Here is a 20,380-nt window from a genome sequence, read left to right as displayed (position 1 = left end):
CTGACTGTTTAGAAGCTGTTGCTAAGCAACAGGGTTTGCGGCTAGATACGGAGCTCAGAAGCTCCGTATGTTTTAACATTACCGCTGGTTTGTCCGGCAGTTTTGATGGGACGGCAGCAGCTTGGTCCCGTCGGTGCCGGATATCAAAGTTTCCTGTAATGTCCCAATTTAAAAAAAAAAAAGAACCAAAGTTTCATCAAACCTGGAGGTATTTTCTCTGCTGTTCCTTTGAATCCTTTTCAAAATGAGCATGCTAGGAGTCATCTGGTTTCTGTCTAAAATTTTCTATAGTTTAATCATTTGCCATGTCAATAACATCAGAAGTTTGTTTTTGTTGCTTCCTGATCTCTCTGGTATTCACTTATGCAGGCCAGGAACATCCCAGGTTTGATCTCTGATCTGCACTTAGTTAGCGGCTCTCAACCGTGGTACAGTGCTACAGTTGGCTTCAGTGTCTGGCAACAAGGAGTTGGGGGGGGTGGGGGCGAAAAGCTCAGCCTTGGCTTTGACCCTTAATTTCTATTTAGTGACTCCTGGAAATTCTGCATATGTAAATCTCATGGCAGGAGAGGATTGTATTGTCCTATAATGCCTCCATATAACTGTACCACCTGTGGTTTATGCGCACTGTCTTGCGTTCACACATTGAAGAATGGGAGTTCCTGTTGTGCATTTCTCACCATTACGCTGGAAGGTGCCCTTACCCACTTAGCCATTTGGAAATCGCAACTTAACTAAACCTTTTAATTTTTTCCTTGTGCTTCCTTTTGACAATTACCATGATTGGAGGTCTGGCCATGTATTGGCCAGTACAAACATGAAAGTAAACTACCTCACGGCCAGTTTTCGGTAATGTATTGTCAGCAGTAGTGAGCCCATTAGTAACTATGTACCTTGAACCTTGTTTCTCACATTTTTAAAATCTAATTGTAAATATTCACATTTGAACAGTCACTTTTCCGTCCTTGTAATCCTTGGTTTAAAATTTAAAAACTTAGCAAATGTAATTTTGTGAAAGACTGCTTTGTTCCTTTATCGTTTGTTATTTGTGAGGTTAGTGATAAATTTTGCCGATTTTAAGGCCACACAAAGTAAACTGCATAGCAATTTAACTGATTTTACAGAGGGGTGGATTTAAAACATGTTCTAAATGGTGCCTGATATAAAAAGGGCATTTTAAACAAACAAATTCTGGAGCAGATCAAAAGAAAAAAACAATACAAATGTAGGAAATCTGAAATAAAAACAGATAATGGAAAATGCACAACTGATCTGTTGGCACATGAAAAGAGAAGGCAGTTTATCATTTCTTATGAACTATTCCTACTGTGTATTTTACAACATATTGGGGGGGGGGGGGGAAATTCGGTTGCTTTACGCCTCCCGTTGGCACCCTAAGAGGGCGCTAACTGGGTGCAAAGCAACTAGCGGCGAGGTATGGCGCTGCCTATGCCTCCCGTGAAATTCAGCGGGAGGTTAGTGATGGCAGTAACCAGTAGCACCCCGCGGCGCTGCGCCACCGCCGATGACATCATTGCCGCATGCAGCGCCCCAACCGCGATCTTCGGGCGCGCCCCTGACTTACCGCCGGACGCTATTTCCGACGGGGTCAGGGGAGCCTACCTGCAGCCGGGGCGGTGCTATTTAAAGGAGAGGTGCGGGGTGGCAATTTTTGTTGCTGGCTGCATGCCAGCACTTGCCTCCGCTCCCATCCCCGGCCTCCTTATGCCACCCCCCCCCCCCTTGCGGAGTGCCGACTGCGCTCCATGAGCCCGGCACTTCTCGAGTGCCGAGCTCTTCTGCCAGCAGTCCCGATCCTCGGGGGCCCAGCCGGGCCCCGGGTCGCGCTGCGCAAGGCCCCTCCCCTTTAAGAAGTGGAGGAAGGCCTGCAATACCGCAGTGTGTGGCGCTGCGGCACGTAGTGCTGCGATATTCCCTCGCAGCGCCCCAAGAGGGAGGCGGGGTGTTTCCAGTCGCGCCCCGCTTCCCTCTTGGGGCGCTACCACTCAATTTCCATCGCGAGGGCGATAATTTTTCCAGGGCGCGAAGTTAGCGCCCCCTTTAGCCCATTGTGTTTTTAAATTCTGAGGCACGCCAGCTTTAATCAATTTAATTCATTGTCATTAAGGATCAAAAGTCTATTGCTTAATCTCAATGTATGGAGCTACTTATTTACCAGAGTTCCCAGCTAAGGTTAGTTGTAAATACCCACTGGTGAGCTGAATACTACACATGGTCTCTATATGGAATTGCAAGGGGAAATTAAAAATAAAATTCCACCAAATGTGGCACTTTTTTTTTATAAAGTAAATGGGACATAGCTGTGTTCAACTTTAAAAACATAATTAAAAAAAAAAAAAAAAAATTTTATGAAGTATTTGCATGGAGTTGATTATGCCATATTTGGCCAGTCCTTCCAACTTCACTCACTTAGCAGTTAACATGGAGATTCTTCTGGCCAGATGGGAAACTTTTAAAACAGCTTTTTATTTTGCAGACTTGATTTTTATACTATAAGGAATTGGAGACAGTGGCTTCCTCTAGTTCTATTTGTTGAAATGGCTTATTGACTAGCCTTCTTGCATGAAATGGGTAGTAGAATTGGAGACTTGGGAATGTTTGTATTTTCAGGATTAAAATATGTTTCTGAAAATAATGAAATAAGTTTTTTAATTTGCTTCAGTTGTTCTTGGGAGCTGAACAGTAATAATATCATCTTTTAATGTAGTACAACATCCAAAGGCACTTGAGTAAAGGCTATGTGAATTTACCTGCTTGAATTATAAAGAATAACTAACAGTACTTGTAGATTTCTCCTCCCAAACTTCTGTTGTGACAGGAGAGTGCATTTTGTGCGGCACAACGCTAGGGTGTGGGTATATGTATTTTGAGGTGTTGCGCATCACACAAGAATTGCATTGGCAGAACATTAAAACATATTTGCTTAAATGTTATACCTATCAGGAAAGGGTGAACAGGCTGGATCTCTTTTCTCTTGAGAAGGCTGAGGGGTGACCTAATGGAGGTCTTTAAAATTATGAACGGTTTTGCTAGAGTAGACAGAGTGTTTCCACTTGTGGGGAAGAGCAAAACTAGAGGCCATAAATAAGATAGTTCCCAAGAAATCAAATGGGGAATTCAGAAGAAACTTCTTTACCAAGAGAGTGGTGAGAATGTGGAACTTGCTACCACAGGGAGTAGTTGAAACGAGTAGCATAGATGAATTTAATGGGAAGCTAGAGAAAAAGGGAATAGAGGGCTTATGAGAGATGAGGAAGGATGGAGGAGGTTCGATTGGAGCATAAATGCCGACATAGACTGGTTTGGCCAATGTTTCTGTGCAGTATATTCTATGTAAATGCAGTTTTTCCCCTGTAACATACTGGTAGCAATATCCAAAATAAGCCCAATGATGAGCACTCTGCATAAATTTACCAAATTGACAACTGTGTTTATTGATGAGCCATCTGGAATTTTCTCTACTTTTCCTTCCATAATAAAGCCAGGGGTGGGGTTTAGAAAGGAGTAGTTGGATGGGGAAGTCGAGACATGACTGGAAACTCTAATCCTAATGAGGGAAACTAAAACTGATAACTTTGGACCTACTTGGGGCAGTTATGTTTCAATGGTGGTTGTGAATGTTCTGTTTTTGCTGCCTATGTGGATTAAATATTGAGCAGCACTCGGATAGATCAGTCTGGACAGTAGTGGTTATCCAACTGTGGGGAAGCCTTTTAAGGCTTGTCCAATTGGACACCGCTAGGAGGCAGGAAAATAAATAAAAATAATTTGCAAATTTTCAGTATATTACCCTGAAATACTCTGCTTCTGGAACTTAACATGGCACATTTCCTACAAAGTGTTTTGTTTGCCTTCAGTTACACACAACAAAATCATGTTAAAAGCTAATTATGTAAATAACCAGTGCAAATGAATTTTACAGCCTGCTGTGAATTATGGAATTCCATTTAAAGTGCAAAAAGCAGTGTAATGTAAAAGGAGCTGGGTAATTAGTTACTTTATGCAACATGATGATGTCATGCTTTGGGTGCTGGGCACTTAAATCCCAGGAATGCCAACCAGCCCAGTTAAACTGATCCCTTTCAGCAGTTTTGAATATCTTATTGCAAAAGTAAATGTACAGATTAGAGAACTCGGCCTTTCAGTGAGATTTGCCAAGCAATGATCAAATGTTCTAGTTTCAAAATAGTTTGGTTTTTAAACACCCCAATGACTGACATAATATTGGAAGCTATAGTTACACTGTGGTTCAAATATAGTAGAGCACATTGCCTCTTAATGGAGGATACCTGAAGTACATATTTTTATAAGCCTAGACAATCTTGGGGATAGATTCACAGCATTTCAATGGCACTGTTGCTTTGTATCAGTATTAATTAATTGGTGTAATATTTCAGCTTGTTACTGCTGTTATAACCCATTTACATGAAGTCTAGTTGGCTGTTCCCAGAAACTTGGATCCTGCCTTGTCTGCTAATCCAACTCTTCAGGACAAACCCACTCAAAGCAGCTTACAACCTGTGGTCATGTTCTCTCAGATGACAACTATCAATGGTATCCATAGCTAGCAAGGCACAGAAAAGTTACAGGAATGTTTTGGTGGGGTGTGGTCTGAAAAGTTTGAGAACTGTAGACCACCACTCTTCTACAAAGATGAGTGACAGTGATCTGCATCCTGACTGCCCACTAGTTCACATCTCCTTTTTTGTCATCGGTGGATGCTTCTGCCATGAGATGTCAGGTATCATATTAACATGGCCATCCTATTTGGGGTTTCACTATCTTTTACTGCTGTCTGCTGATATATTATCTCATTAAATTCCTTTGTTCTTTGTGCTGTGGAGTAGCCTTTGGCTATAGCAAACTATCTGATTTGGCATTTTATAGTCGAATATGTGGACCTCCTTTTTGGTACTCTGATTCGCTTTTGAATTCAACACCCTCCATTCTTGTAGACATGCATCTGAGGCCTGACCATATGAGTACTGCATTTCTTGCATGTCAAATTCAACTGAATCAGAGTTTACAATTTGTTTTTCTGCAATGTGATTTCCATAGATGACAGGACGCCATAGCTTAAATTTTCATTTTCTGTTAAATTTGTACCTTTTTACAATGAACTCATAATGGATGGCCTTTAGCATGGGACAATGCTGCACAGCTCTAAAATGCCTTGATGGGAATTAATATCTTTATAAAAGCTCAAAAAAGGTTTCAAAAAGCACTTTGTACTGCTCTTTCAATTATCAGTTTTTATGTATCTACAAACACATATTTTAGAGGTTGACATAGTCATAGCCTATCTTGTCTCTTTTTTCTCTCTTTATTTGAATACCCTCAGATGGAAACCATCATATCCAGGAGATTTGTCTATCTTAAGTCCCATTATTTTCTATCAATCCACTAAGTTCCTCCCCTTGACTTTTATTTTTAGATTCCCTTGTACTGCTGGTATTTTGTCCTCTTGCTTCACTGTGAAAATGTGTGCAAAAGTATTCATTTAACAAGTCTGCCAATTCCTTATTATCCATTATAGTGTCGCCTGCATCTTTAAAGGCCCCAAATTCCCCTTTACTCGCCCAAGAGTTTCTGGCAACTCCAGGACTTCAGCACAAAATTGAGACTGACACTTCCATACAGTACCAAGATGTGCTGACATATGAGATGTTAAACCGAGTCCCTATCTGCCTGCTCAAGTGGACATAAGTCCCTTTTGCACTAGCAAAGAGGAACAGGGCATTCTGGCCAACATTCCCCTATCAACCACCACCAAAAACAGATTAGCTGATCATCCATTCACCTTGCTGGTTATGTGCAAATTGGCTATGTTTGCCGACATAACATTCATTCTATTTGGAAAAAGGGATTAATTGGTTGTGAAGCACTTTGAAACATCCTACGATGTAATGAGGTGCTTTATAAATGTTTCTTTCTCTTATTTAAAAAAAAAGGTACCATTTCAGGATAGTTTTGATGTGCATTTATTTTAAAGCGAGTATAATCATTGAGAAATAATTCCCCAGAGCTGTTCAGTGCGTTAGTGTATTTGCATCAAAACAATCCTTTGAATAAAGCTATAGTTATGAAATAAAGGTATTAACTCGTGGTTGTGGGCAATTGGAAGGAATTGGCCATTTACCTTCTTGGAAGCACACTTGATTCATGGCTTGGATTGATCTGTGCACCCACGCACATGTTTGGGCTGTAGAGTAGATTTAATCATATTCTGCTTATAGAAGTGTGTGGGATGTTATTGGAACAGCTGGCTGTCAGTAAAGCTTCCAGTAATCCAAAGAGCTTTGGTATGCTTCAACTCTAGCTACAGAAATGCAGCATCTATAAAAGAATAAATTTGATACCTGCAAATAGATTTTTGTTAAAATAGCAGAAAACTCCCAATATGCATGAACTTTCTTCCTTTCGCCTATATGGTATTATGCCATTTTGTTTTTTCAAAAAAATCTTGAAAGCATCTGATTTCAAAATACTCCCGATGTTTACAAATAAAAGCATGTTTATGAATCTTAAATCAGAAATTAAGAAACTCAATCATAGCAAATTGACTCCTGTAATAAATCAACACCATTTAGACTCGCTCGCTGATTTGATCAAGACAATTTTTTGGTAACATAGTTTGGTGAACTCCTCCTGTGGGATGAAATTGCATTACTCATTCTAGCATTCCCCAAGCTGATCCCATCTCTGAGATAAAAACACATGCATACACAGACACACTGTTCATAACCTTGGTGTCGTATTTGACCCCACATCTGCGCCATCACTAAGTCTGCCTACTTCCACCTCCGTAACATCGCCCGATTCCGCCCCTGTCTCGGCTCATCTGCTGAAACCCTCATCCATGCCTTTGTTACCTCTAGACTTGACTATTCCAACACCCTCCATAAATTTAAGCTCTTGCAAAACTCTGCTGCCTGTATCCTAACTCGCACCAAGTCCACTTCACTCATCACCCCTGTGTTCGCTAACCTACATTGGCTCCTGATTTAAGCAATGCCTTGATTTTTAAAATTCTCATCCTTGTTTGCAAATCCCCCCATGGTCTTGTCCCTCCCTATCTCTCTAGCCTTCTCCAGTCCTACAACCATCCAAGATATCTGTGCTTCTCCAAGTCTGGCCTCTTGCGCATCCCCGATTTTTAATCGCTCCACCATTGGCGACCGTGCCTTCAGCTACTGAGGCCCTAAGCTCTGAAATTCCTTCCTGGACCTCTCTGCCTGTCTACCCCTCTTTCCTCCTTTTAAGATGCTCCTTAAAACCTACCTCTAACCAAGCTTTTGGTCATCTGACCTACATGGATCCTTATGTGGATCATTGTGAATACTGTGAAGCAACTTGGGATGTGATGCGCCATCAATTACTCAAAAGACTGAGGTTAAGCGAGTAACAACCAGGCTTTTATTAACTAAAGAATGAAGGTCTTGTCTCGAGTGGTCGACCCGTCCAGAATACTAAGGGACTGGGAGGTAGTCACTTGTATACCTGGAATAGTGGGAGGAGTCAGCCGAGGCATGTCCAGACCTGTACCTAGTGGAATACACATACACTTACAGACAGGTATAACAGTGGTTTACCACAGGATGCTTTACAACGTTAAAGGCGCTATGTAAATACAAATTGTTCTCTTGGCAAGTAGTCAAACATGTATACTACCTACCCATGTCCCCTCAAGCCAGCCATTGTGTGTATGATGGTAGCCCATTGTGACAATACCAACACATTTCCCTCCTGTGTCTCATGGGCAAGTATATGGCCTCCACTGAATCTTGCTATCTGGCACAGCTGAGGTTGCCAACATGTGTACTGATTGCGATAATGCATAAACATATGCCCATTTATTAAAATTTCCACTTTTCCTCATGCTAAAATGGTCCTTAATCTGTTCAACTCTATTAACAAATACCTTTGCCTGTAGACACACACCTTTTATTGCTTTAAATGTGGCCATTGATAAGTTATTCAAAAGAAATGCTTAAAGATTTGTAAACCGATTTTTATAAATTTTTAATGCTTGCATGTGAGGGATGCTCGTGAAGGAGAAATTAAACTTTTCTACTCCTAGTACCCAATATCTAGCACTACCAAAGTAGCATAGTACATGTTGGATGCAGAGTCTGGCACCGTGTACTTTACCCTTACCTTCAGAAGAACACTTCTGCCACCATCCCTGTGGCTGCTGAGTGAGACTGACTAATACCAGCTTTTGCTAAATTATGGGTAACTTTGTGCTATGGATCCAACCAACTGGGAACTGACTTGGGACTGTTAAATCTATTTTACTGGTTTCCCCTCACAGTTGTCAGAATAACAATATTCAACCCATGATTCATTGCTGTATTCAAACCCAGGCGAAAGAACATTTCACTAATCTGTGCCACCTGCTGTCCACAATGCAGGCTTTTCCTCTTGTGCTATGTCAATTGGCATAAGTTATACATTTATGTATGTTGGAAATAGTTCCTATGTTGTAAGCAAAGACTGGAAACAGCATAATTAATGAGCTTTCTAAAGATATTTATCTTGCATTTTTGTCAAAGTAAATGCTTTTACAGATGATTGAGTTTTATTAATCTTTCGCCTGTTTGCTCTGAACATCTATTGTATTTAGCAGTATCAGAAAAAAGCAGTAGTATTTTCTATTTCACTCATTTTCACCCATTTTGACCACATATCTATGGTATAACTAAGTCCGCCTATTTCCACCTCCGTAACATCACCTGTCTCCACTCTTGCCTCAGCTCATCCACTGCTGAAACTCTCATCCATGCTTTTGTTACCTCTAGACTTGACTATTCCAACGCACTCCTGGCTGGCCTCCCACATTCTAAGCTACGTAAACTTGAGGTCATCCAAAACTCGGCTGCCCATGCCCTAACACTCTCCAAGTCCCTTTTGCCCATCACCCCTGTGCTCACTGATCTACATTGGCTCCTGGTTAAGTGATGCCTCAATTTCAAATTTCTCATCCTTGTTTTCAAATTCCTCCATGGCCTGGCCTCGCCCCTCCCCTCCCCTCCCTATCTCTCTCATCTTCTCCAGCCCCACAACCCCCTGAGATATCTGCGCTCCTCTAATTCTGCCCTCTTGAGCATCCCTGATTATAATCGCTCAACCATTGGTGGCCGTGCCTTCTGTTGCCTTGGCCCTAAGCTCTGGAATTCCCTGCCTAAACCTCTCTGCCTCTCTACTTCTCTTTCCTCCTTTTTAAGATGCTCCTTAAAACCAGAATCCTAGAATGGTTACAACAAGGAAGGCGGCCATTCGGCCCATTGAGCCAGTGCCGACTCTCAGCTAGTCCCACTCCCCTGCCCTTTCCCCGTAGCCCTGCAAATGTTTTTTCCTTCAGAAACTTCTCCAACTCCCTTTTTGAAAGATAAGTTTGAGTCTGCCTCCATCACCCTTTTCAGGCAGTGCATTCCAGATCTTAACCACTCACTGCGTAAAAGATTTTCTGATATCGCCATTGGTTCTTTTGCCAATCACCTTAAATCTGTGTCCTCTGGTTCCCGAGCCTTCTGCCAATGGGAACAGTTTCTCTCTATCTACTCTGTCTGGACCCCTCATGATTTTGAACACCTCTATCAAATCTCCTCTCGATCTTCTCTGCTCCAAGGAGAACAACCCCAGCTTCTCCAGTCTATCAACGTAACTGAAGTTCCTCATTCCTGGAATCATTCTTGTAAATCTTTTCTGCAACTTCTCTAAGGCCTTCACATCCTTCCTAAAGTGTGGTGCCCAGAATTGGACACAGTACTCCAGTGTTTTATACAGGTTCATCATAATTTCCACATTTCTGTACTCTATAACTCTATTCATGAAGCCCAGGATCCTGTAAGCCTTTTTAACTGCTTACTCAACCTGCCCTGCCACCTTCACCGATTTGTGCACACATGCCCCCCCCCCCCCCCCAACCCGGTCTCTCTCTTTGTGCGTCCTCTTTAGGATTGTACCATTTAGTTTATTTGTCGTCCTCATTCTTTCTACCAAAATGTATCACTTCACAATTTTCTGCATTAAATTTCACCCATTTCACCAGCCTGCCTATGTCTATCACTCTCCTCCTCACTGTTCACTATACTTCCAAGTTTTGTTCCGTCTGCAAATTTTGAAATTGTGCCCTGTACACCCACGTCCAAGTCATTAATATATAGCTTTTGATCACCTGCCCTAATTTCTCCTTATGTGGCTGTGTCAATTTGGTCGTCTTGTACTCCATACAGAAATTTTGTAGAAATTGCATTTCAACTCCAGTGACTGGATATTGCAGCATTGACTGGATATTGCAGCATTCTTGCTTGTGTTTCAAATGAGCCCAAAGCATATCTTAACAGTAGCTCTATCCTGCCAAGATGAATTGCAATTCCAGAAGGGTCTGTAGGGATGATCTTTACTTAAATGTTAAGTAAACGATATACTCATTCTTGCTGTGTTTGTGTTTGGGAGGATGAGAAGCTGAAGTGTGTGTATATAGAGATTAATTTGTATAAAAATAACCTGAACTACATGGTCAGGGAATGTAATATCTACCTTGTGTCTTGATACTTGCAAAAGTTTTTTTTTAATTAAAATTGCTAAATGTGATTCATCCATGATGTTTGTAAGGATCATCTTTAAATCGAAGAATACCTTCTAGGATATGCGTTCCTTTCTACCGGTCTATCTGTGAAAGTGCTTTATGGTACGGATGTGTACTGCAGTTATTTTTTCTTAAAATTATGCTTGCTTTTGAAATGCCATGGAGATGTGAACCCAACATTCCAATCAGAAATGGTGTACGAGATCCAGTTTTCTCTTGAGACAGAAACCCTTTTTCTCTTTAGCAGTCTATGAAGGGTTATTTTAAGATTTAGAAACACTAAACTTACAAAATACATTGGTGGCTTGTGGGAAATTCAGTGCTGGATTGTTGGCACGCCAACCTGTGGGCCAGTTTCAAATCTTAGTTTTGACTAACCTTCATGCTACCCTTCTTCTAGAAGGTGAGTTTCCCAGCTCGTCTGCTCACCTGAAGAGACATTACTTATGACACTTAACACCAAGTTGCACCTTGGTTTCTGTCCTCCTACTTGATTAGCACGTCCTTCTCGTACCTCATCTACTATTCCATCCCTCCTGCCTTTCTTTTAAAATACTAGTTGTCTACTGCCCGCCAGAAGCCCCAAACTCTTTTTCCAGATATCCTCCGTCCTTTGCTTCTTCAGCTTCTGCACTGAGCAACTCTTCATCATTTTCAGTTTCTGTCTCCGCTCCCCTTGCGGCCCCCCCCTTCTGAATTCACCACCCTCCTGCTCTCTCTAGACCTCTCCCTCCATATAAACTGTTACCAGTGTTCTATGCCACCCCCGCAACCTTGACATCTCGTGGACTCTCTGCTCTCATGGTCTCAATCATCGACGAGGCAAGCTCTGACCACTTCCTTATATCCCTCACCACCCACTTCTCCAACCTCACCTTTCTTCTGCACCTGACCCAGGAAAATATTTCCAAGTTGCTTGGAACTGCACTTTCAAACTTCCACTGCCTAGAGTTTAGCTATCCATTCACCGCAATACCTCTGCAGCTGTTAGTTTGGATATCCACTCCCATACCCCATCCCTGTCCTTGTCCCCATTAAATCCTTCACTTGTCTTCCATCCTAGTCGTTCCCCTAGTATGATCCCAATCTTCTCTCCCTCCAGCCCAAGGGGTGCATTCTTGAACATATTTTGTGCACAACTGGTTTTGTCATCCATCACCTAGAGCTGGCTGGACTATATCATCAAGCTTGATAAAGGGTTTTGACCCGAAACGTTGACTCTAATTTCTCCACGGATGTGGCCTGGCCTGCTGAGTTTTTCCAGCATTTTCTGTTGTTTCGGATTTCCAGCATCTGCAGTATTTTGCCATCATATCAAGCTCCACCTGGCCTCAGACCCCTCTGCCAAAATTACCCACTACTGTCGGATCATTCTGGAAAGCACAGATAATCCCTGGCTGCTTTTCTGCGCTACCAACTGTTTCCTTAAGCCTTTCTCTATCCTCTCTTTAGCAATGAGTGAGAGATCAGGGACTTCTTTGCCACCAAGATAGACTGTTGATTTTACTGCCTCGGTTGCGTTCACCCCTTCCCCTTGCCATCCAGTGCTCTCCAGAGCGTATCGGGAGACCCACCTCCTGCTCCCTTGACCCCAATTCCACTGCTGAGCACCCAACTTCCCATCCTGACCACCCCCCTCCCCCGTACTAGCTGACATTGTAAATGCTTCCGTCTCCTTATGTACTGTCCCCCTTCCTTTCAAAAATGCCATCACCACCTTCTCAAACCACTCACTCTCGACCTATCTGTGCCACCCCTCCCCCGCTTCACTTTCCTCTCCAGTCCATGGAAGTGTTGTCACCTCCCAAATCTGTGCCCATCTCTACCGCAACTCCCTGGTTGAATCATTCCAATTCATTTTCTGTCTCTCCGTACTGAAATAGCTCTAACCAAAGTTCACAAACAACACCCTCTGTGACTAACCGTGGGGCACTATCTCTCTCTGACCTACAGCCTTTGACAGTTGACCACACCATCCTCAAATGCCTCTCCGTGGGATTGCTCTCGCTTGGATCCAATCTTAACTATCCAACTGTAACCAGCGTAACTTTAGCAGTGGATTCTCTTCCAACCCTCGCACAGTTACCTCTGAATTCCCCATAGGATCTACCTCTGCCCCCCCCCCCCCCTTTCTCATCTGTGTGCTACCCTTTAGCAACATAATTTGCAAACCTGGGGTCAGCTTCCACATGGACATTGAGACCTAGCTGTACCCTCCACTGCCACTGAGCTGTCGGCCTGTTTGTTCAACATCCATTCGTAGATGAACTGCAATATTCTCCAGTTAAATATTGGAAAGCTGTTGTCTTTGGCCCCCCACCACAAATTCTGTATCCTTGCCTATGACTCAATTTCTTCTTTCATTTTCCCCCCCCCCCCCCCCTTTTTTTCCATGCTGAACCAGACTGTTTACAACCATTGAAAATTATTGGACTGTGAGCTGTGTTTCTGACCTCCTATCCTCTCCATCACAAAGACTGCCTACTTGCACCTTCCTAGTGTCGCCCACCTCAGCCCATCTTCCACTGAAACACTTGTCACCTCTAGACTTGATCATTTCAATGCTCCTTCTGGCTGGTCTTCCATCTTCCACCCTCTAAACTTTAGCTCATCCAAAACTGCTGCTTCTAGGCTAGTCCGATCAGGAATAGGATATCGCCCCTGTCCTTGCTGCAGTACATTGACTCCTGATCTCCCAGTGCCTGAAATGTAACACTGTTCCTCTGACTCTGGCTTCTTGTGCAGCCGCCCTGCCATTGGCAGTTGTCCCTCCAGTTGCCACGGGACTGTGCTTTGGAATTCCTTCCCTAAACCCCTCTGCTTCTCCATCTCCCTCTTTATTCCATCACCCTCTCCTCCTTTAAGATTCTCATTAAACCCACCTCTTTGACTAAGGTTTTAGTTACCCATCCTAATATTTCCTTCTTTGACATGGCATCGCCTTTATGAAGCGCTTTTGTACATTTTTTGCTGTTCAAGGCACTATATAAATGCAAGTTGTTTAGTGGTGGGCTGACTTCCCCATTATATGCCAATAGGCTAAGGGGCAATTTGACAGAAAAACTGCATTGCATGGGTGGAGAGAAGGAAAACGTACAAGTATTAAATGCATTGCTGTAAATTGTTGGTTTCTGAAACAAAATTAAATGAATGAACAAAGACTACATTTTCACAATTAACTACATTCTGAGTAAGAGGAAAGAACAAAGTATATTGTACAATAGACATTTTGCAGACCTTTGAATTAAGACGAAATCTTTTTAGTCCTTTAATATATCTGCCTACGTTCGTGCATCAGTATGCAGCTTGCAGAATTCTTAAAACAGGTTTATAGTCGATTAACTGCTCGCCTGACCTACTTGTTTTAATGAGACTTCAAAAACTGATTAGAACTAGAGTGTGAACTGAATTGTGCTACATTAGATATAGAGCACCAATGCTGGGCAATGTGCTAAAATGAAGTGTTATGGGTAAGGGAAAAACCAGTTGGTTAACTGGACAAATTTATTAGCTGGAAGGGGTCAGAACTGGCTGGAAGTCAAAGACCAAGGTACTGCTTGCATGGTATTGAGTAGTGAGTAGACCAGTTTTTCATTTTCAGCAGATGCTACAGTAACAACTTTCCTTGGCTTCTGCAGCAGAAATATTTTTTGTCTGTACTGGTGTTTTCACTAAAAAATCAATTGTACCCGAGTTTAAAATTCTTGAATTGCTGGATTAAATGTAAATCATGCTTAAATGAACAGTCTCTCGGCACCCAAGGGTCTTCATGAATCATATATATAAAAGCTTGCATAGAATTGCGCCTGTGACCTCTATCTTGCCGTGGGTGGAAATTGAATCAAACTGCTGGGTAGGGGTAAGTTGGTACTTCTGTGCAAATCCACAATGGCAAACCTGGCGGAGGAGCACATAGATCCAGTCCGTCCTTAAGTTCTGACATTGTTCCTTGTTAAGATTAAGAACATTTGTTACAGCTGTACCAGGCACAATGTTTGAAGTGGCACAAACAGCACAGTTTGAGATTGTACTGTGACTTTTGCCATGAGTGTTTTGGTGGTTTTGTAGTGTTGTATTAGCTGATCACACTTTGGATAAAGATTTATTGAGAGATACTGGAAAATGGAAAATCTATATGGGTCAACTTTTCACAAGCAAGAGCTAAGGAGCAGTCTTTTTCATTTCTGTCCATTGTAGTGTACATTATCTGCATTCTTATAACTTGGGCAAACTTTGTCGATTTTTTATTTTTTTATTTTTGCAAGGTAACTGCAAATGATGTCAACAGAAATTAATCCTATTGTACAGTAACCTATTGCTGAGCTGGTTATTGAATCAATTGGGGCCTCCAAACCCATAGCACACCATTCATAGGCTGAGAAGGTGGGCAGAGGTCCCATTCCTAGATCTTTGCCAATACTGGATTGTGGCCAACAGGTGGTCATGGGTAGGGCGAGAGCCCTTGCATTATTTTTCTTCCATCCCGCTGGGTAATTGCGCAACGTCCCTGCTGCTGAAACTGAATTCGACTACCTTGAAATTACATTGTGGATAATAGCTTATTGAATTCATCTGAAATTCCACTGGTTTTTCAACAAAGGCATCAGCGCCTTTAAAATAAATGGGTTATTTCCTGTGCTAAAATTGCTAAGAATTTCAGATGAGCCTCTTAAGCTTTCATACCTGATAGCCCACAGCATAATTACATGGTCGCTGTATTTGAAATAGTGATCATGAGACTGTTTCTTATTTTGTATAACACAATGTATTGGTATACATAGAAACATAGAAGATAGGAGTAGGCCATTCGATCCCTCGAGCCTGCTCCACCATTCAATGAGATCATGGCTGATCATCCAAATTCAGTACCCTGTCCCTGCTTTCTCCCCATATCCCTTGATCCCTTTAGCCTTAAGAAATATATCCAACTCCTTCTTGAATATATTTAATGAATTGGCCTTCACTGCCTTCTGTGGTAGAGAATTCCACAGGCTCACCACTCTGGGTGAAGAAATTCCTCCTCATCTCTGTCCTAAATGGCTTACTCCTTATCCTTAGCCTGTGACCCCTGGTTCTGGACTCCCCGGCCACCAGGAACATCCTTCCTGCATCTAGTCTATCTAGTCCTGTTAGAATTTTATACGTTTCAATGAGATCCCCTCTCATTCTTCTAAACTCCAGCGAGTATAAGCCCAATCGACCCAATCTCTCTTCATACGTCATTCCTGCCATCCCAGGTATCAGTCTGGTGAATCTTCGCTACACTCCCTCCATGGCAAGAACATCCTTCCTCAGATAAGGCGACCAAAACTGCACACAATACTCAAGGTGCGGTCTCACCAAGGACCTGTACAACTGGAGCAAGACATCCTTGTTCCTGTACTCGAACCCTCTCGCTACGAAGGCCAACATACCATTTGCCTTCTTAACCACCTGCTGCACCTGCATGCTTAACTTCAGCGACTGGTGCACAAGGATACCCAGGTCTCGTTGCACTTCCCCTTCTCCCAATCTATTGTCGTTCAGATAATCTGCCTTCCTGTTTTTGCCACCAAAGTGGATAACCTCGCATTTAGCCACATTGGGCAGAAGCATGGCAGATGCTGTATAATCACCCAACCTGTCCAAATCATACTGGGGTTTCTCGGCATCCTCCTCACAGCGCACACGCCCACCCAGCTTTGTGTCGTCTGCAAACTTGGAGATATTACATCTAGTTCCCTCATCTAGATCATTAATATATATTGTGAATAGCTGGGGTCCCAGGACCGATCCCTGCGGTACTCCACTAGTCACTGCCTGCCACTCGGGAAAAGAGCTGTTTATTCCAACTCTTTGCTTCCTGTCTGCCAACCAGTTCTTTATCCAAGTCAGTACCTTGCCCCCAATCCCATGTGCCTTAACCTTACACGCTAATCGCTTATGCGGGACCTTATCGAAAGCCTTCTGAAAGTCCAAATACACCACATCCACTGGTTCTCCCTTATCTATTCTACCAGTTACATCCTCAAAAAATTCCAGTAGATTAGTCAATCATGATTTACTTTTTGTAAATCCATGTTGACTTTGTCCGATCCTGTCACTGTTTTCCAAGTGCTCTGCTATTACATCTTTTATAATGGACTCTAGCATTTTCCCCACTACCGATGTCAGGCTTACCGGTCTATAATTCCCCATGTTTTCTCTCTACCACCTTTTTTGAATCGTGGGGTAACATTAGCTACCCTCCAATCCATGGGAACTGTTCCAGAGTCTCTAAAGCAGTGTTCTACTGTGGCCAAGTGTGATGCAAATTAATATCTAAATGTTTTGTCTTTTCAGACATGACACTGCCATCTGTGAAATATTTAACCAATATCTTCTATTTTCACAGGGTCGAGTTCCAAAACAAATTCTACTCTGGCGCTGGTTACAAGTTTGTTCCCTTCTCCTTTGAAAGCATTCTTGAAGGAAGGTTCGAAGAGTAAAACTGCAAATGTTTTAATTTTCAAGACCTGTCTGCCTGTGTTGTAAATGTATGGATTGTGATGTGCGCATAGATCATGTAATTTACTCCCTCGGTATCCTAATACAATGTTGCAGTTGATTTTTGATACTTTTCTGCATGCACTGAAACCAAATGGTTTCCCTATGTCATGAGGTCGTCAAGTGTGACTATTGTATTGTAACTGAATTTCTGTCCCACTTAGTGTTCACTTAATTGTTTCTTGCAGTATAATTATCCATTTGGCAAACACGTGTTGTGTTCATGTAGATAAGCTGTTCACTTTTTGTGTCTTGGGAAGGTTAAGACTAAACTGACCGTAATGCAGTATTATACTTCCCAGTGACTCAACTACACATGCAGGATGTGAATTTCCAAACTTGTAACTAACTTCTGATTTATTTAATTTTATGTGGGGAGGTGAAGGGCAGAGAGTCGGACTTCATTGAAAAGGAGGGTGGCGGGGGGACACTAGAATACACCATTTGGAAGGTATTCTTGGCCCCAAAAGCATTAAAAGCACCATATGATATGTAATTTATAAATATATGATCTAGTCGTAGGAAACTTGAGCGGTCACTGTCAGTGGGGTGTGAGTGGTAGGGTGAAGGTTGAGTGCACAAAGCAGGACTGGTTAGAAAATATTAATCTCTACTGAATGGGCTTCACTCGTCTCTAAACTCACTCTAGGGGAAAGTTATTCTGGACCTGTGTTCAGGATACCCACCTTTGTGAGAAGAATTACTCTGGTTGCTATGTAGTGAAATTCTAAAATTCTTGAATGCCTTTGCAATGTTGTTGCACCATAAGGAGAATTGTTCTGGTCACCAATGCGATTACACATTAACTTTGCTTTTTTTTTCCCTCTTGTTCTTCTGGGGGGAAAAAAAATGTCAAGTTGCAATATTGCTGATTGCCCCTAGATCAGTATCTCTGTTACTTCACTGAACCGACTCCCTCATTTCTTACTCGCAGCCTGAGTGACCATGCCTTTTTTTTCTTGCTGCCGGTGACGTCTGTACTTATTCACCGATTTCTATTCCCTGTCCAGTATAATGAGGACAGCTCATGTAGTTAAGGCTTTAACTCACTTCTCATTTGAGTCTAAAGGGAACTTCAAGGAGAGTAGAGGGGGGGAAAAGTGTCATTCTGTTGGCTTAGATAAAGTTTACAGCAGTTCATTTTAGTTGCTTTGGAGATCCTGGTAATTCTTGGAGTTGATCTAAAAATACAAAGAAATCATTTAATGGAAAGCTATCTGGTTCAGGTTTAAATTGCTGTCATTGTGTTTCACAAAACACAATTTTTGCAGCAAAATAGTTCCACCACACATCTTTTGATTAGGTGTTAATGCCCCCACACCATTGGTGAATCCTCTTGGGTTGGTGTTGGTATGACCCCGAAGCCATCTTTGTAAGCCTAGATTTCCAAGTAGCAGTAGATAGTGTGAAGTTGAAAGCCTCGCAGTGCTATTTTCATTGTGTGTCAGATCTTTAGTGCATCTGATGAACCCACTACATCCATTCCAGGTCAATGTAAATGAGATGTCCTTGATCTCCGTCGTTATGATTACCTCAGCTGTAATGGTAGTGAAATGTGACAGTGTTCATGCACTAATTGCACAATTCTGCCATGACCATTAGAGAGCCCATTGATATATTGGGTATTATTTTTGTGAAATTCTGGCATCCTATTATCATTGTGACGCCTACATGAAATGTCACTTTTTGGGATGACCAGATTAATGTACGCCTTTCATAAGGGTCTTGCAGGATGTAAACTGCACAGATCTAAATCTGGAATGTCCAATCCAGCAGGCATCATAATTTGTCTTTTTATTTAAAAGGTTAACATGATGTCCTGCTCTTTCCTCCCTCTCCCTTTGTCCCCCTGACCCCACACATTATTTTTGGGAAGCTTTTAAAACACAGCTGCCTCTGTTTTTTGTTCATAAAGCAAATGTAGCTGTGTTTTCCAAGTTTTTGGAAATCAATACAACCCTTTTAAACCGTGGTGGCTGCTGAATCCAGGTTTGGCTTTCCATATAGATCATATCCTTATTCTGGACTACTGTAGTGACTGCTAGTTAAGTGACTGCTAATACAGGTTTCTCTTTGTATCTTTATCTTTAATATTTACTATATGTATTGCCGTTGTAACTTGCAGGATGTTTCTCTTAATGCTGTATAGAAAATATTATGAGCCAAATTAAAGCTACATGTCCCTGCATTTTTTAACCAAATGATTTGCACTCAAGATTTGCATATCCTGAAACATTTGGACCAATACAACCAGTAATATTTTTTCACTTACTTTCTTTATTGCAATATTTCATTTTGGAATTGGATCCTCAAGTACTCCTTAACACTAATGTATCAATAAGCCCATTTTTTAAAAGTAGTCTTTGCCCATTTTGACCTGTTGCACTACAATCATGCTGCATGTCATTATGGTGTGGGGAAGGGGAAATAACTAGCGTCAAATAAAATGTTTATATTTAGTGGTTTTTCTGATAAGGACATGTCACCTTTGTACTTTTCAGTATATTCCAATTTAGGCAAATAGTAATGACTGTTGAATAAGTTACCCTGTCCTTCACCAACCGACCTGTACTATAATGTGCCCGAATATTTGATTTGTTCTGGTTGATGTATATTGTGAATGTAAGCTGACTGTGTGACCCTTGACATCAATGTATCAATTGCCACCCCATTCTGTTTAGTGAGGACATTAAATTCCAACTTTAAAATGTCGCATTAACTTTGTGTATGTACTTCCAGAATGGCTGTGCCAGGACTGATGAACCCTACTTGTTTGCTAGTACTTGTTCACTGTTGTGACTTTTGTTTACATGTTTTGACTGTTTACAACTTGTGAATGTGCGTCCAGTTGAAGCTGAAGGTTCTTTAATCACCTTATTGTCATCATTTGTGAGATATTCTTCCAATCTGATTAAAATGTGTGCATAATGTCAGCATGTATTTAAACGTAGAATAAAAGTGTGGTGGAGTGTAAAAATGTTCCTGGGCGTGGCTTTCTGATTTTTGATTGGCAGTTTTTGTACCTGCTTGCTGCTTGTTTGTTGGTCACTTGCCGACCTGTTCAGTAATCATCCCATCATTCAGTAACATTGACTTGTTTTTATCAACGGTATTGGAACTTGCATACGTGACTCTTGGTGCTAGATGCAAGACTTGTAAGTATATACATGGCATTTCAAGATGTTCATAATTGTGTTGTTTTTTGTAATTTAACTTTCTTTTAGTTGTTTGAAGTGCAGC

The 20,380-nt window shown here is 41.8% G+C and overlaps 1 protein-coding gene across 7 annotated transcripts in view; it reads left to right on the top strand.

Moving 5' to 3' along the window:
• The window catches only part of LOC147101203 (V-type proton ATPase 116 kDa subunit a 1), a 77,221-nt gene extending 57,100 nt beyond the window's left edge, over positions 1 to 20,121 (top strand). For all 7 annotated transcript variants that reach the window (XM_085966447.1, XM_085966446.1, XM_085966445.1 and 4 more), the window contains one exon: positions 16,989 to 20,121. In XM_085966447.1, coding sequence (XP_085822573.1) covers positions 16,989 to 17,082 — 94 coding nt within the window. In that variant the 3' untranslated portion in view covers positions 17,083 to 20,121. The remainder of the gene's footprint in view (positions 1 to 16,988) is intronic.
• The last annotated feature ends 259 nt before the right edge of the window (positions 20,122 to 20,380 follow it).

Source organism: Somniosus microcephalus, chromosome 24, assembly GCF_052327205.1.
Source record: "Somniosus microcephalus isolate GS21.2 chromosome 24, FLI_Smic_1.0, whole genome shotgun sequence".
Classification (NCBI taxonomy): Eukaryota; Metazoa; Chordata; class Chondrichthyes; order Squaliformes; family Somniosidae; genus Somniosus; species Somniosus microcephalus.
Note: the sequence above shows the minus strand (reverse complement) of the source record. Positions and strands in the feature narration are given on the sequence as shown.